This window comes from Ostrea edulis, chromosome 3 (assembly GCF_947568905.1).
Source record: "Ostrea edulis chromosome 3, xbOstEdul1.1, whole genome shotgun sequence".
Classification (NCBI taxonomy): domain Eukaryota; kingdom Metazoa; phylum Mollusca; class Bivalvia; order Ostreida; family Ostreidae; genus Ostrea; species Ostrea edulis.
Window position 1 is genome coordinate 39,506,049 of NC_079166.1, and position 19,157 is coordinate 39,525,205.

General features: G+C 34.6%; 1 protein-coding gene across 1 annotated transcript in view; it reads right to left on the reverse strand.

Moving 5' to 3' along the window:
* Positions 1–19,157, reverse strand: part of LOC125673157 (uncharacterized) — a 48,627-nt gene that overhangs the window by 25,979 nt on the left and 3,491 nt on the right. The window contains exons 3-9 of the mRNA XM_056160891.1: positions 15,471–15,602; positions 11,861–12,000; positions 11,585–11,677; positions 6,044–6,113; positions 3,466–3,627; positions 3,116–3,241; positions 1,544–1,664 (exon numbers count right to left, since the gene is read on the reverse strand). Coding sequence (XP_056016866.1) covers positions 1,544–1,664; positions 3,116–3,241; positions 3,466–3,627; positions 6,044–6,113; positions 11,585–11,677; positions 11,861–12,000; positions 15,471–15,602 — 844 coding nt within the window. The remainder of the gene's footprint in view (positions 1–1,543; positions 1,665–3,115; positions 3,242–3,465; positions 3,628–6,043; positions 6,114–11,584; positions 11,678–11,860; positions 12,001–15,470; positions 15,603–19,157) is intronic.

Genomic DNA, 19,157 nt, shown 5'->3' on the forward strand with positions numbered 1-19,157 from the left:
CAGGATATGGGGCTCACGGCGGGTGTGACCGGTCAACAGGGGATGCTTACTCCTCCTAGGCACCTGATCCCACCTCTGGTGTGTCCAGGGGTCCGTGTTTGCCCAACTATCTATTTTGTATTGCTTGTAGGAGTTATGAGATTGATCACTGTTCGTTATCTTCACTTTGCATATTATGGAAAGTTATTTCATTGTAAATCGAAAAGGCAAAAAAATCATTTAATCTATCTATTTAGCAAAGGAAAACTAAATGGACATTTTGACACTACATGTACCGATGTTCTAATTTCTATTTTTACACACGAAGTACACGTGCTCTATCTGCCAATCATCTGACGCTTGAGAACATGGTCGCGGCCCACGGGAAAATGTGTATTAGCATGCGGATTTTAAAAAGTTGAAGTTCTATGGTGTGCGATTTTTTTTTAAAACAACCAAGTGTTTGTGTTCTTTTCATCGATATTTGATTTAATTTACAACTGAATATTTGTAAAAGTTTTAACTGCATGACTGGTTGTTTCCATACTAAAACGATTAAAATGAATTTACTGTCGAGCTCAGTAGTTTTATCATGAATGTAAACAATGAATGCAGCCACTTTAACATTGAATGTGGCAATTCATCAAATTTTGCTTCGCTTCATTTTAACGCTTACAAATTGTAACACAAATCAGTTGACGCTACTATCATTGCCGATCGTTAAATTTCTCGATTGTGGACACGTGCGTACATGTACACGAATCTTTGAATTTGAAGGTCCACACAATTGTTATAGAATACGCAGAAACTGCACTTTCAAACACACTGACTTTTTTTCTAGGCCCACGCTATTTATAGGGTGGACTTTAAGTTCACGTGGCTGGTGTTTTTGACCTGTACTTTATATTATGATCGGTGATATTCTGTCTGCGTGTAGGAGCTTTTGAATATTGTGAAATATCGTTGTTGACATTAGATTGTATTTCTAGTGATATTTTGGTCGTTTTTCAATTTACATACTCAATTGATGGACGGTGGAAAAGTAAATTTTACAGAAGTTATGCATTTAAACGTGTAATATGTAAACGCTTTACGAACTATTTGCTGCAAGCGCTGAAGTGCTTAGGTCCACACCACTTTCAGCCGAGTGACTGCATAGAAGAGTTAATAAAAACAACTCCAAAAAATGAAACTTCATAATCGGATCTAGGGAATCTTGTTTTTTGGATAGGTGGTCTATCATATCAATGCTAAATTAATCATATCTGAAAAGGGCATTCAACTCTTTCATACTTGTTTGACTTGGTTTTCAGATCTTTTAGGCATCAAGAGATGATAAGAATTATCTAATCAAAACATTATCTAAACAACTGATGGCGGTCTACCGGGTACTCATTGCACTTGATGAAATTGAAATCAAAAGGAACAAAAGCCAGATATACATACATTATGAGCATATTGCTACTTCATGTCAATGTTCTTACATTCAGCATTATATCTAAATCAAGACTCGTATCAAATAATATAATATTTAATATACTCTAATAATGCATCATTCACTTACGTGTACGACAATCCCGGTGAGAGGGGACCGTTACAGTAAGCATTGGAACCTTGGGATTCACATGTATTATCTTCTCCAATTATAAATGGTACTTCTGTTGATCTTTTGCGTCTTCCTGATGCTTAAAGGAATGTTAAAATTGAAAAATCATTATTCACTGTATATCTTCTAGGCTCAATTTTCATGGATTTCTTTCGGGTACACGTACATGTAGTTCTATTCCAAGAAGGAAGTAGATGTACTCGACGTGAAAATGCTTTAATTTTAATTAGATAAATAATATGAAATCAATATGTAACTGTTAACAATCCAAACAAAATTGGCCAATACGAATTGAAAAATGTTAATTACAACAGCACTATGTAGACAATCATTATCTTTGATAATTACAAAAGAGAAGCATGTATGACATTAAAACTATAAGCTTAAAGTATATATATATATATATATATATATATATATATATATATATATATATATATATATCCAAATGTGAAAAATTGCCTCAGTGTCCGGTAATCAATAGGTAAAATATTAAATAAAATATGACAACACGTTGTAAAACGTAAGCGCATTCATTTTTAAAAAATATTCAGACGTTTTACATAATTATTATGTTGTTATGACTATAACAATATAATGACGTCACAATGCAGAGGGAGTCATTTGGAGCGTATTATTGTGACGTAATACAAAGAATTTACATTAACCTATTAAGCGTAGGTCTAAATGAGCGAATGAACTATTTTTCTTTTTCTCTCCTTTCCACTAAATTGTCCGTGAAAAGTTTGTAAAAAGGAAAAACGTTAAAATGTCCATTTCCACACACGTCTAAATGTTCACTCAGTTTAATTTTACGGTATTCCGGTACTTGAATGTGTTGCATTGCTTATGTACACGAAGTCTGGCTCTAAGAGTAGTTCCTGTCTCTCCGATATAGATTTGTCTACATCCATTACATGTAATAACATGTATTAAATTCTTCGAGCCACAAGACATATCCACATTTACGGTGAATTCCTTTCCGTTGAAAGTTTGTCCCTCCTTTATATATGGAAAAGTTCCACACCGGAAATCTTTGCATCTGTTGACTCGGGAATCGGATTTTCTATGAAATTTGGATGGGCATAATATTTTACGGAGATTTTTTGGTTGTCTTTTACTGTTAATGAATTTGTAATTTCGGAGGACATGTGTCATTTTTTCATCTGATTTTAAAATATTATTAAGTTGATGAACCACGGGAGTCATATTCAGGTTTTTGAGGTTATGGGTGGTTAGAAATGGTAATATTTTGGAATCTACGTGGTTTCATGGAGGCGGGTTGATAAGTTCTTCTCTGTTAAGCGCCTTGGATTCCTTTATTCCATCTTTAATTATGTTTTAAGAGTAATGTTGTTTTTTCAAGTAAATTTCAAATACTGTATAGTTAATAAAGAGAATACAGCTCATTTACGCAATGGATTAAACCATGAAATTTACAACCCGTGAAATGTACCCCTATACAGTATAACTGAATTAATTTTGTGTTCATTCTATACACAGTGTTCTCTCATTCTGTGCAGCACATACTTGAATTCTTGACTTCTTCCATGTATGTCTCATTGGTGACTCTGTACAGAGGAAATCCTCGAGTTCTAGCTGTAGACCAGCTTGGCAGATTCTTATAGTCTTGTCCATTTCCCGCAAAATTGACATCTCAAGAAGAAAAAAACTCATATAAAACATATACAATATATATTTGAAAAAAAACCAAAAAAACAATTACATGTATGTGCTTGAAAGCATTTTGCAAAGATTTAAAATACTTCGTCAAATAATCCTACTAAAGGAATTATCAATAAAAAAAATTGCCAAAATATTAAATTATCAAAATTGTGGGACAGTACTAACAACTCCGTTAAGGAGTAACTAGTACTTACTTCCACATGAAGCACATACAGCGATACCAAAGTACGTAGGTTCCCCATTCTCCTTGTTAGTAAAGAAGTCTGTGTTGAGGTTGATCTCTATGGTAGTTTGGGATGGAGAGTGCTGCCCTGGAATTGTTGAAACTATGCTTTCGACTGGAGGTTTAGGTGGTGCTGAAAATACAGACAGAGTATATACTTTTTGATTATAACCAAACCATACTGATAGCTTCTAGTATACTTTTAATATATTTCAATACAAAGTTAGGTAATATAAAACATATCTTTATATAGGGCCACGAAAATGCGAAAATCTAGCTATGGGAGCCTCAGTTCAAATTTATCTTACATTAGCCAACTTTTATACAATATATGTAGGTGGCAACCTTTATTTGCGATTCATAAATTGTTTATTTGTTTTCTTATCTTACACCCCTTCGACAATTTTTCACTCATATTGAGACGTTATCAGCTGTAGGGGAAGTTCCACAAATTTAGACCAATGCTTAGCAATCAGGGCCGTAGCAATGACTTCGTTGATGTGCCAACGCTTGTCATAACACTGGACCTCCTTTTTAACGTGATATCCGAAAAACCTGTGACTCTCACTTTTAATGTTCAGTGTTTACCGAAGGACCAATTACTACGTACCCATGTTTACGTCTTAGGTTTGACGTGGTCATGCCACGAGCGGGGCTCAAACTCACGACCTCCCGCTCATGAAGGGAATACGACCGGCCGAAACAGTAAATCAGTTTGTGGCAAGTTATATTCATGATTGGGATATTATTATTATACGTTATTTGTAAGTTAAAGACAAAAATTGGGAAATATGCCTTTTAGAAAACTTCCTGTAGTAAGCTACAAAGAGAAAGACTGGGTATACATGTATTTCCTGATATTCCCTTAATATTCCTTTTGTTATGAGCATGAAAGGTGAAGATACCGATCAGTGATCAATTCCATAACCCTCTTAAGGAATACAAAAAGAGAGTTTGGCAAACACGCATCCCTGGACATAGCCAGGTGGGTCAGGTGCCTAGGAAAAGTAAATATTCCCTGTTGACCGGTCACATCCGCCTTAATCCTTATATCGTGATCAGGTGAACGACGTAATCCAATATCAAGTGTAGTGTATCAAGAGTGGCCTAACAATCGGTATGAAACACGTCAGACAGCATTTCAACCAATGATATGTTGTATTGGCAAACTCGATCATTATAACGACCATACAATTTACAAAATGATGATTGAAAACGAGACTGTTGAAACCGCGGGAACATGAACTTGTTTATCAGTAGCCTGCTTCGATTTAAAAACTGATCAAACACAGAACAAGCCCCTGCGTATCGAATCAGTTGAGAGACAGAAACACCATATACAGGTGATAATTGAGTATGTTACATGGATATGAGAAGTTGATGATGGAGAAGCTGAACTTATCCCGTTTGTCATAAAGTTGAGTGGTTAGATGACCGTTAATATTTATTTTCAGTGAGATATCAAAGTACGAAGCAGATGTGGACGACTATGTCTTTTATATCGAGTTCACAGGGATATATCGAATCGACATATAAATGAAAATGATTATTGTTGATAGATAAAATCGTTGTTAAACCTAAATGTCGAGTTGAGGGCCAGCGCAAGATATTTTTCTTCTCATGAAAAAAGCTTGTGAATCAACTCTGCTTCACATGAGTATATAAACAGATCGGCGAACATAGGAGCTCAATTGGCGTACAATGGCATACCAATAGACTGTTGGAAGATCTGATCACCAAGGGTTACTAAGATCTTATTGTCAATTAGGATATCCAGCATATTTGTTTTATTTCAACTTCAGAGTACTTGTGAGTGGAATCAGAGTGTTTTATAACAAAGGAATTTTTTGGATGACCAATCACTAGATACCAACATTTCCGGTTTGTTTGGGGTTTTTTTGTTTGTTGAAGAAGCAGCTATCTATGATGTCGAAAAGTCTAGCCTTTAATTTTTCGTGAAGAATGGTCGTGTAAAGTGTTGAAAAATAAAAGGTTTTCATTTTGTTGATTTGTGAAATATTTGCGATTTAATCTTAAATGTATTAGGTGGCAGACGAAGTGTGCACATGGCGTTACACTTTTACTATTTATAAACAGAAATCACCAGACTTTTACAGTGTGATATTATTTTGCTTAGTAAAATTCTTAATATCCTGTATATAATGCATAGGCTTTGAATAAGTAGACAGCATAATGACTGGTTCTTGAAGACAAGCATTCACGGAAAATCGGTATTCATGAATTTTGTAATATTTTATAGCACGCAGATTAAAGTTGAATCCAGAGTCAATTATTTTAAACTTAAAACAAAAGTAAAGACATTTTGTTTCCATCTGACAATAGGTTTTACTTACTACCAGCTTCAACGTTGGTGTTTGTGAACAAGGTGTTTGTGAACCTTGTGATTTTTAGCATGCATGTAAACATTATATTCCAGTTACTGTAGCTTGATCATCCCAGCATTTTGACCCTGGAACCAGTTATTTCAAAATCAAAACAATTAAGTCAAGACGTTATTTTCCTTCGATCAAACAACAGGTTTTACTTACGACCAGCTTCTGCAGAATATATGAAAGTTTCTTTTTCACCCATGGTGTCTTCACTATTAAAGGCATATATCTGTAACATTCATATTTTTGTTAATAAGAAGTCGTTATTTTAATCTTTTAGTTAATTGAAAAACCAATACTGTTTGTACATCTATCAATACAACGTATTTACAATTTTTATTTTTTCCTTTTCCTTATGTATAACACACAATGTATCATGCAGTTATTCTATAAGATGTATTGTCTGTGATATTATGTACATGTATATATGTCCATTCCGGAATAAATTCAAACTTCTAAATATCCCATATATCAGTGACAAATTCTTAAAGCTGACATGAATTAATAAATATAGTATAATTCTATATGTCCGCCATATTTCTCTGCTAATCCGCCATATTAGTTGGAATTTCTATTGTTGTATGTATCAGGGTTCGCATGGTATATAAGGGGACGAGCTTTGCTACGCTTCACTTCACATCAGTGTCTTCGATTTACCTGTGCGGGTAGCCTCCACAGGTAACACGTACATCTCCGATACTAATTTATAGAACATCAAGAAGAAATGAAATCACGTTTTGGAGTACCACGTAGTGCTCAAAATTATAATAAACATATCGTACAGTAGTAAATCGTTCTAAATATATATATTTGGATAAATATAATTATATAGAATGCCTTTTCTTTACGTGAACGTGCGTACATTTGCAGTAAATATGTCAAAACTATACTAAAATGCGGACAAATATTTCATCTTTTATCTATTGATAAAATGGAATAAGCAAAGAGTATACAATCTATACCATTCACAATTACTTCAAGTTAAAGGCAAAGACATAAATACTACTGTACTTATAAAAATGGCATGTATGCTCGCCATGAAAACGCATCGAATGCGGACGACTATTTACCTGGGCCTACTCGTAATATCTGTAAAGGACAGCAGATGTACGTGTACACTTGTCGAAAATATTCTAAGTAGTAGTAAAACTCCCTTTATTTGCATAATCCATGAAACAAAAAGATAAACTCCATTTGCATTCCAACAGTAAACAACATTGTCCATTGTACAGACTGCGACACACTTAGCCCGAGCCGATCAGCTATATTCAATCAGGGGAAGTATCAGAGTATAATATTTACTTACCCTGCATTGTGCATGAATCCTTATACCATATGATTTACTGGTCAGAGTATTGCAGATTTATAAATAAGGAAATCATTTAGGTACATAAATTTGCATATACAACACTGTACGAGTGTATGGGAGAGAGAGAGAGAGAGAGAGAGAGAGAGAGAGAGAGAGAGAGAGAGAGAGAGAGAGAGAGAGAGAGAACCGATGATCTTGTAATAATCATGCTCTTATTAAGACAAATGATATCGTTAATTCAATAAAAAGAGAACAGTACTCGTAACTCAATATTGCTCTCATTAACTGATAATACAGATTTATTTGATTCATTTAAAGCACGCATTAAAAATTAAACATATTTTAAAATAATGTTATTTCAATTACTTCATTTTATGCTAATGTGGCGCTCAATGGATCTTATATATCTATACCATTTTGCGTTATTACATTCTGCATCGAACTCGACGCAAATTGTACTAATGCAAAATGTAATAATCGAGTTTATCATATTATGCGTCGTTATCAAACATCAAGGGGAGAGAACAAGAGTGTCTGTCACCCATCTTTAATAACAATATCGATTTTTGTTAGTTTGTAATGCAAATAAAAGATATATTGAGTGACAACCCCTCCCCCACTTACCCCAGCTTAAAAGTTCTGATATAATAGTAGAAGACACACACCACCACCAATTAAGAAAATGAGGATATGAGGTACTCATAGTAGAGGACTCTAACCACCCCATCCGACCCCCAACGATTGAAGAAAATGAAGTGTATGGGGAAATTATTGAGGTAGTCAAAGTAAAAGACTCTTTAACCCTTCACCCCACATTAGGACTTTGAACATCGGACAAAACATCTTGGTTTGTTTGGGTGTTTTGTTTTATTTTATTGCTGTTTTCGTTCATCTTTTTTAATTATTATTTTGAATGGCAAGAAATTTTGAAGAATCCAATTTCCCCCTGTTCTACCCACCCCCCCCCCACCCACCCATGAACAATGACGATACATGTCTGGTTATTACATGTACATTTTGCTTTGCAACACATGCATGTGTACTAATTGTATGGTGCATGTAGAATTGCACCCTTTACCAAGTTTTCCTTCATTTACACAGTGTAAGGAATGGTAAAACAAAATGCATAAAGACCAAGATATTTTCAAGCGTAGGAACTTCATTCATGAATACATAAATACATGTATTCAGAAAAATCGCATGCATGCATTGCAGGACTATAGCATTTGTGTGTTTTAACGTTTCTGTAACATGCCATAATGATTACTTTGAGGCTTGAGTGTAATTTATTCATAAATATTTTCCTTTCGTAGATCTGGCGCAATGGCCATACCGCTGTACGTAGAAATTTTAAATTCAAATGTATTCGATAAGATGTTAGTATGCATAAATCAGTAAAATTCGTGTTGAGCTTTTATTTGATATAATACAATGTCAATATACTGTAATGCATTAGTAGGATATGCAGAAGGCAAGAGTATAAACATTTTCTTTTTTCATTATCAGTATCAATATCTATATTAACACGAAAAAACATTATATAATTTATATCCGGATTCATTTATACTGATTTAGATATCAATAAAAACAAAGATGCATAGTTTGGGAAAGGGGTTTCTAATGAGTCTGACGAAATTAAAAGAAGGAACCCAACATTTACATTCAAATTAGTTATACTTCAAAATGAATTCATTTCTGCTCTGACTGAAAGCATGATTCTAAATTCGGGAACGAATCTTGCATACAAAATAATTAATAGGGGAACATATGAATTCGAGCTCCTTTGGAATTTAATGAAATGCCGATATGCACCTTTCTTTCAACACGAATTGATATGTTGTTTCAGGCACGAAAACAGGGGGTTGGGGTGGGCAGGAAGGCTGGTCTGCTTTCCCCACTTTTTTGACAATTTACTTTTTTCCCGTTATTCTAAAATACAAAGTCAGTATTTTCTACATGCACAGTTCAAACTAATATTTTTTTTTTTTAATTTGTAATGAATTTAATTATAAGCATCAACTCCTGTAAGTTTCCAATATATTGTCAATCACAAATTTTTAAATAGCTGGAAATTTTTAATGCTTGAAAGCTTACATTTATATAAGTGGTCAATTTCCTTTCCTTCTGTGAAATGATATATTATAAATCGAAGTAGGACGGTCGCTCTCTCTCTCTCTCTCTCTCTCTCTCTCTCTCTCTCTCTCTGTGTTTCTCTCTCTCTCTCAATGAATATGGACATGCAGAGACCTTAAATGATTATGTGCTTCCAAAAGAGACAACAAAACTATATTTTCGTTTATAAATTTCCTTTCATATGTGTCTTTGTGTAATTAACTGTTTATTATGGATTGCAAATGTAAAACACGCATTTGTACACAGATGCATATTTTCGATCATTATTCCCTTATTTGTATATCCAAGTTTGTATATGATCATCGATAAATGTTGAATTGTGCACGCAATATATCCAACCAGATATTAGATTCCGGATTTCTATAAACTTCAAAACCTCGACCAGAAAAGCATTCAATACAGGATAAATTTTCGACTCTGACATCTCCCCTGATTGAAGACACTCTCTTCGGCACGGATGAAGTGTGTCGCAGTCTGTATAATGGAATGAGAACGTGTTGTAAAGTTCTAACGAGATACAAATGGAGTTTATCATTTTGTTTCGTGGATTTATCAGAATAAAGACAATCTAATATTTTCGGTAAGTGCACATCTCCGATACCTGTTGAATAGACGTTCGTATTTGATACTTGTTTTTGCGATTATACCTTGTACATTGCATATTATGCATGTGACATGCACCTTTATTTCGCAAGAATTGATCTAAATAATATATGTTATGCTCTTTGCCTATTCCATTCTATCAGTATGTAATTGGCAAATGATTTATCCGCATTTATTTTATTAGAAAATGCAAATACTTGCATGCACTTGCAAGTATGCAAGAAAAGCTTTTTTTCATTTTTGTCTAACTTATCTAAATTTCCAGAATGTTGCATTAGTGTGCAATCAATATTTTGTGATTTTGAGCAAAGCATAATGTTTTAAAATGTTATTTTATTTGTTTCTCATTCCCTATATATTACTATCGGAGATGTGCACTGGTCGAGTCCACCTAGAAAAATCACTCAGGTGTGACAATCACAATTGGAGTATGTACGGGTAGAGTAAATTAGGCTACCTGAATGAAATATGGCGGATAAGATGAGAAAGGTGTACGTATTTATTAATTCATGTCAGCTTTAACATGCGACATTTGCAATTATATATGTAATGTTAAATGCAGAAGATATGTTTCTACCAATCTGTGTAAACACTCTTGAACAATTTGATTTTTGAGACGAGGGCTCACGGCAGGTGTGACCGGTCGACAGGGTATGTTTACTCCTGCTAGGCACATGATCCCACCTCTGGTGTGTATAGGGATCCGTGTTTGCCCGACTATCTATTTTATTGTTGGGGGGGGGGGGGTGAGATTGATCATTGTTCGTCATCTTCGCCTTTCACGAAGTAGCATCTTATACAAAAATATATTTGCATGAAATGAGGATAAATTTACATTACAATGCTTTGCACCGGCATGTTTATCAATGAATTTACTAAAAAGCTGAAGACATTATATCAACGTTCAGCCGATATATTTAATTTATATCTAGCATTCTAGACTGGTTCTTACATAATGTATATACTCGAATGCAAATCATATCTGCCTCCAAATAATCCTTACAAATCAAAACGTTTTGAATTCGCTCTACTGTAATACATATCATATACCTCTATGAAGTATGTCATTTCTGAAACAACAACGATCTCTTCGATAGAAACAAAATGCTAATTATTTAAACAAACCTGAATCTGCACTATGCCAGGAAGCTTTCATGTAAATGTCAGCTCCTCTGGCCAATGGTTCTTAAGAAGAAGATTTTTTAATTACCCTACCCTAATTTTGCATTGTTGTGATTATCTCCCCTTTGAAGGGGGCATGGCCCTTCATGTGAATAAGCCCTTCACTCAAGGATAATATTGGCCAAGTTTGATTGAAATTGACCCAGTGGTTCTGGAGAAGAAGATGAAAATGTGAAAAGTTTACAACGACGCCGAAGACGCCCACAGAAAACGGACACATTTTTATTAGAAAAGCTCACTCGAACATTTGGCTCGGGTGAGCTAAAACACTCTAACCCTTATCCAACTCAAAGTTACATGAAATAGATCATTTACAATGTTTTGCACCAGTATGTTCATCCAATTCATAATTTGTTAAAATATTGTATAAAAGAGCTTATACAAATGTTCAGCCAATATTCTCCATCCATATGATAATCTTAAACACATGAAAAGAGTTGTGAGATTGCCCTGCTGTAATGTATATAATATACCTCTATGGAGTATGTCATTTCGGGAACAACAACGATCTCCTCTATAGTAACAAACTGCTCATTAGTATTCACAGGAACAAGTTTATCTGGAGACTAAACAAAATATTGAAACATATTAAAGCTGTCCATTATTTCTACACGATAATCTGTTTATTCAAAACTTATTTTTTCCAAATCAATTTATTCATGCATGAAAGATATAGATAAAATTGTATATAATAAATCTAGACATTGAAAACATCAAAGCATTATTCATCATATAAAAGCTTTAATTACCCCAGTGGCATTGCTGAAGAACTTGTAATTTACGAGGATCCCATTCTGATTCCTAAGTAAGGGGACTTTCCATTGGACTAGGGCTGCTCGGTAGGTGTTAGGTTTCCGTACTACTGTTAGATCCCGTACTTTTCCTGGAACTGCATGCATAAGATCATTAATAATGGATAAAAATATCTTGTAGTAGATTGGGGAATTACATTACCATAAAGTTTCTGTCCGGTTTGATGTTTTACTCAGAGGGTTTTCATGACAGATGATGCTATATGCATACATTGTCTGTGTTTTCCAGAGTTTTAACTAATATGGTATAATGTTAATGTATCATCTTTTTTTAATTGATTTTTTTATTTCTTGCAATGTTACAATGCCGTTTATGAACGTTAAGTATAATAATCCATAAAGTCCCACTGTGTTATACGACTGAATATTTAAATTTACATGTATTATACTGGTAGAACAAAACATGTGCATTTCAAATACGGCTTCTCTAGAAAAATCACAGTGTTATACAGAAGCATTTAATGTCACATGACGTCAAATTAAATAGAGGATATCTATATTGCGTGGATTGATATTTGGTTTATTCAAACGAGTTGATCTGCCCCGCGAATAAATACACCATATCAACGAATTGGATAAACCAAAATAGGCAATTATAGATGTTCTATTTATCTCACACATCTTCTTTTCGTTTAATTTTGAGATAATCACCAGTATGGTAGAAACAGCTGATTGAATTTGTTTTGAATCCGTTGCTCAGACGTCGTGCTTATCAGTTTTCCTTACGCGGGAAAAAATAGTGCGCTTATAATCCATTCATATACAGTACAAAGGGGCATTTTTATAAAAGAAACCATCGATGAAAATTGTTTTAAAAGGATTATAGTTATAGTAGGCCCAACTTTTTGATGAAAGTTTGATGTCATCGTCATTTAAAAAAAAAAACATGTGTAACATCGATCAATGAAAGTAATATTTTAATGCAGCGTTATTAGAATGTTTCACAATTTACAATGAAAAGTATAACTGTCTGTGCATTTGGATTTTATTTACGTGGTTTCTTTGGATCTGAGGACGAGAGGAAATCCTGAGGCACTTTAGGCCTAGTAAGTAAAGCTGTTGAGATTTATTAGGCCTAGATTCAATATGACTCGACCGCCACGGTGGCCGAGAGGTTAGAGCGTTCGCCCCGCATGCGGAAGGCCGGGGTTCAAATCCCGGCCGCGACAGACCCAAGTCGTTAAAACAGATAGTGACAGTTCCATCGCCAAACGCTCGGCATCACGTGTGAATGTCACGGGTCCTCGGAAATGACCTTAAAAACAGATGACCCGTGTCACAGTAGGTGGCACGCTAAAGAACCCTCACTGTTCGATGGCCGTAAGCGCTGAGCAGAGGCCTAAATTTGAAACCCTTCACCGGTCTTGGTGACGTCTCCATATGAGTGAAAAATTCTCGAGTGAGATGTTAAGCAAGATACAATCAATCAATCAATCAATATGGCTCCAGAGAAAAGATACTGTGCTTTTGAATACTTGGTACTGCAGCATGTCAAGGTACTATCGATTATGCTTGTCAGTAGGAAGTTGATTCCTTGTTGGTGATAGTAGTGTAGACATATTTTTGTTTTCTGGTTATAATTTTTGAGTAGTTACTGATCGGGTTCGCATTTTTAGGTCCGGTAACTTCCATTATATGTCAGTGGGGGCAACATCATTTTAATATTGCTATAAAAGAAATTCTAAATAAATACAAAATACCAATTCATACGCTTTATTTCATGCGTCAATATGCATAAGCACACAAAATATTTCAACCAAGCGGGGACAGTGTCAAAAGTAGTTCGGACCGGAAGTACTTTATCAAACGGGCGCGTGGTGAAGCTAATGCTTTATATCACTTTCAACATACACCACACGTAAGAGAAAAAAAATAATACGTAACGACGTACAGGTCTATACTAGACATTTTCCAGGGAAAATGTAAAATAAAATGTTATCATTATTTACTACCGCTATCAAGATTTAAAGGTATGTACATGGATGTACTCGTTATTTTTCTTTAAGATTATATAAGTCTATATAGTATGCGCTATGGTAATATTCATACTATATTGCGACTTTGGAATCACCCCTAATGTGCATAGGCATTTAAAATAATAAAATGAATCGTATGTTACCAACGACAATCAATGCTTGTCGTGAGAGGCGATTAAATGGGGCAAATGAGACCACAAAGACCGAGGCACCCAGTCACAGCAGGTGTGACACGGTAAAGATATATATGTGCTCAATGACTGTTAGGACCCAGCCTATGCATAAATGTTGTAGTTCTTCACTGGCAATGGTAACATCTCCATATCAGGGAACAATCATCGAGTGGAACGTTTAACAATGGACAACCAACCAACCACTTTGCGCTGAATGGATTTATTGCAACATCTTTAGAATGTATAATCACGTGCGATCATGAAACAATAAAAGGGTCTTTTCTAATATACTAGATAAGTTTTATTTTGTCTATCTAATTTTTGTACGTAACGAAATAGAATTGGCGATAAAATAACATATTCGCAAAGTGCCATTATACTATCTGTGCTTAGTTCGGGCAATTTTAATATAACTACTTGGGTATATCAAACACAAATGCAGTTGACAACAGCACATCCTGTGATAGCCGAATTTCTACTACACATACAACATGTACCATTAGAAAGAATAATATCAATCAAATATCAAAGATATTTTGCGAATGCTTCATGAAATAAAACGAATTAACCGAAATGTTTATTTCAAGCTTTTGTCAAATAATTGATATTAACAAACAAATGGTAATTTCAATTTAGTACAGAAAAAAAAATTACACTGTGAGTCATCTTCAATGTCAAGGTCATCAATCATAGCACTGCTGGAATTCACTTTCTACCTTGACTACATCAATTTGAGAACCTTCTCACTACCTATTCAAAAATCGGTGGTAAAATTTTGAAAAAAGTTGAAGGTCAATGTAAAAGTCTTCGAACATGAGACTGTCAGATGGACCCCTTCATCTTTCTCTCTGTCTCTCTCTGTTATTTTTCAAATGGAGTTAAATTTTAATAATAGTTTCACAAAGTTAACAAACATTATCTTATCAGATGGAAAGACAAGTGATCGAGAGTCACGACGACAGTGATCGTTCAACAGCTGCTGTTTCCTAGTCCTCGCCGTCTGATTCCATCTCTAGTGTGTCTACGTATCAAGGGGTCCGTGTCTGTCCTACTCTCTATTTTGTATTCTCTATAGGATTTATGAGATTGTTTGCTCATCGTTATCTTCACTTTTTCGCAGACAAACAAAAAAACTATGTGAACTTAAAGCTAGTATTCTTGGAACATAAAAACTGGTGGGCACTGATATGAAATGTGAATGATTTGCTAACATTGAAATAAGCCAAAATGTTTGTATATTGTGGTGTGGATCTTTAGTTTGAATGAGTTACACATTCTTGTCATTAAGTGCTGTTGTAAAGCAAAAAAAAGATTCACAAATTCATGTATGTACCTCTGTTATTAATGACCAAAGTGTTACAATAAAAAGTGGTGACTTTTATCATAAAACAGCATTACCCCCCTGCTTTGTCCTGGTTACAGTAGACTCTTCTGATGTTTCTGATCCCTTTATTGTGGCTGCTTTCACAGTAAATTTATATCTCCAAAATTCTTCTAAACCATCAATCACTTTCACTTTATGTTGAAATCCTGGAAAAACAAGAGATGATGAAAACTGTAATAGGTAATATTGATCACACAAAGACAACATACAGTCTTGTTAAATTGATTAATATTGATAATTATCAATACCAATTATATCAATGAAAGATACATAAAAAGTGAAAATAACAAACTATTCAATTTCATCAATCCCATAAAGAATACACAATAAAGAGCAAGGCAAACACGAATCCCTGCATACGCCAGAGGTAGGATAAGGAACCTAGAAGTAAGAATCTCCTCACTTTTGGTGTGTCCAGGGGTCCGTGTCTGTCCAACTCTCTAATTTGTATTTCTTATAGGAGCTACAAGATTGATCACTGTTCGATATCTTCACCTTTCATCATTATAATGACCATAGAACCTGTGAAATTCTAACTTCAAAGATATTAGTAAAGTAGGTCTTCTGATTTTCATCTTTCAAATAATACTAAATGTAGCACCGCTACAAAATAAATCTGACAATCGTACATTTCAGCTATTAGAGTCATGAAAAATGTTGGTTAGTGGTATATTGTTGATTGTCCAACTAGAGAATATTTCACTCATATGGAGAGGTCACCACTGCCGGTGAAGAGCTGCAAAACCTAGGTCTATGATCGGCGCTTATGGCCTTTGAATAGGGTGGGGTCTTTATAGTGCCACACCTGCTGTGACATGTGGTCTCGGTTTTAGTGATCTCATTCGAAGGACCGCCCAATTAGTCGCCTCTTACGACAAGCAATGGGTACTGAGGACATATTTTAACCCGGATATCCACGGGAACATGAAAACTCTATTGTGATAAAAGTTATATTGCATGTTCATACCATGATACATGATCGTATCGCTAGGTTGAATATGATACCCAGGGCTACTGAAAATGATAAATCAAAACTAAGAAGTGTGCACGTACAAGTAATTGCATAAATTGATGAACAAAATCTACATGTACAATATAAAATGTATTATATTTGATATCATTAATGTCAAAATCCCATTGGGTTATCCTCCAGCATAATTCTGTTGGAACATGCATCTGCATATACCTCCTTAGTTGGGAATGTAGTTACATGTATTGTTGCTGTAATGTAGTCACACTTGATTGCAAAAACATTTGACTGCACAAAGCAGGTATCACCAGTCTGCTGTACTCAAATGTAAAGTAAACCCATTTTTATGGACAAGTTGCAATATCAATGTGTTTTGGTAAGGTTTTAGCAAGGTGAAAATAACGAACAGTGATCAATCTCATAACTCCTATAAGCAACACAAAATAGATAGTTTGGCAAACACGGACCCCTGGACACACCAGAGGTGGGATCAGGTGCCTAGGAAGAGTAAGCACCCCTTGTCAACCGGTCACACCCGCCATGAGCCATACATCCTGATCAGGTTAACGGAGTTATCCATAGTCAAAATCAGTGTGCCAAGAACGGCCTAACAATCGGTAGGAAACATGTCAGACAGCATTTGACCCAATGATAGGCTGTTTTGACGAATTAGATCGTTATAACGACCATAAAATTTGCGAAATGCTGACTTCAATCGATACTGTTGAAGTGTATAAATAGGAATGTAGTAAACCCTTCTCCCTAAGACACAGAGGACAAGATACTTAGATGTACCCTAGATGGAATGTTTGCAAATAATTTCAAAACTTATAGTCAATGTTCTTGAATGGACATATTCAAAGATCTAGGATTTTTGGGATGTTACAGTATTACTATGATCAAGGGACAGTGATTTCAACAAATTAAACCAAATAAAGGTGTTTAAATTGATTTTCAATATCCATTAATCTCATTGTAAATGTAAAATATTTTTATGAATGTTTCTGTCTAAACCTTGAATTATATGGAAATACTATTATTGAAATGTTAATGACCCATGCACTGAAAGTGAGCATGCAGCACAGATGCTTGAGAAGTGAATAAAGTGAAACGTTTAATTTGACATTTTTATATACTAACGGAAAAAAGAAACTGTGTATTATAAAATTTGGTATAATTTTTCTATATTTATTGTTTATATTTATAAAATCTAAACAATCGATAAAGGTGATGTTTTTGAACAATATCGGATAGTACCCGACTCAGATGCACGGACTTTTTCATGGTTACTGAACACATGTTGTTTATTGAAGTGGTCGTACGCACGAGTTATACTGGTCAATACTGTTTGGAGTAAGAAGTGTAAAAGTATTCGTTAAAGGACACATCTCATGTTTATAAAGTATACAATATTACATGCATTTTGTCTTCTTTATGCTTATAGTAATTAATTCTAATAGTTCGTTCGCCGAAATTTTGCGATAATTAACCACAATACAGACTTAAATCTAAGCCCCGATTTCAAAAAGTCAAGTTAATTAGGTAGGTAGTCACGTGGTACAGTGACGTCACATGCACCCTTCGGATTGTGAAAGTACTGCGAGATATTATTAAAAACTCAACTTTTAGGGGCCTAATTAATTTACCATGGGCAACATTTAAATCGATGTTGATAAATTGTCCGAGTTTTATATGTGTTCGCCACCAGTGCACACAAATAACGATGTAAATACCCAAATATAGCGAGTAAAGCGTGTATGAAATCGGCAAACTTGTGAGTAAATAATGTTTATATGGGTCGCTGGCTACAAACTGTTTGGGGATGTTATTCCGTTATACATCTGTAATTGGCGCTGTTTTTCTAAAATAAACAGTGCAATCATTATTTCATTTTGGATTAGACAAATTATGATACGTTAAATTGTTGACAACTAGGCCCTATGCCAACCTATTGTCACGCGTGCATTTCGGAAAGAAAGAAAAAGACAACACACACACAAATCAATAAAAACATTCAAATTTAAAGTGGTATTCACATTATTTTATTTTGATAAAGCAATCTTATTACTATTTTTGAATTGTGTCTTTAGCAAGTACGAAGTGGGAGCACGGCGTTATAGCCTACTGACGCACTCAAGATGTTACGAGTTCAATAAAGAAATAACTTTATAATTCAATTTAAAGTTAGGAAATACAATATTCTATTATTTGTATAATTAAAAGTTCAATTATTTTGTATCTTTATTTTTTGTTGTTGTAAATCGACCAGTTGGTAGAAGTTACATTGTATCGTCGATATATGTTTTTACAAGGTGAAGGTCAGTTGATCCGAGTGTGTATTGAATTTGAAGAGCAAAACAGAAAGTATGCTATAGGCCTACCAGTGCTTATACATGTAGCTTCGATATATCCATTTTCTCGCAGTTTATCAGGGTCTCTGTCCAAGCGATGTTTGAAAAGGTGACTGGGTGTGTTTTTTAATGTAAAGTTCTTGCTCCAACAAAAAAATTATCCACGTCTTTTTCCTCGTACCTTCCTTCGAAAAATTGAAAAATACTCAGTCTAAATCTTTTCTACCGACAACTAGTACACCCGAGCACGGCACAAAACATCTTAATGCATTATTATTTACAAGCCGTTAACGTGACAATTGTTTTTTTTTATCGACTAAATCTAATCTGTTTATGATATGGCTAATAGATGTTTTCAAACCCGAGGGCGCATATAACGT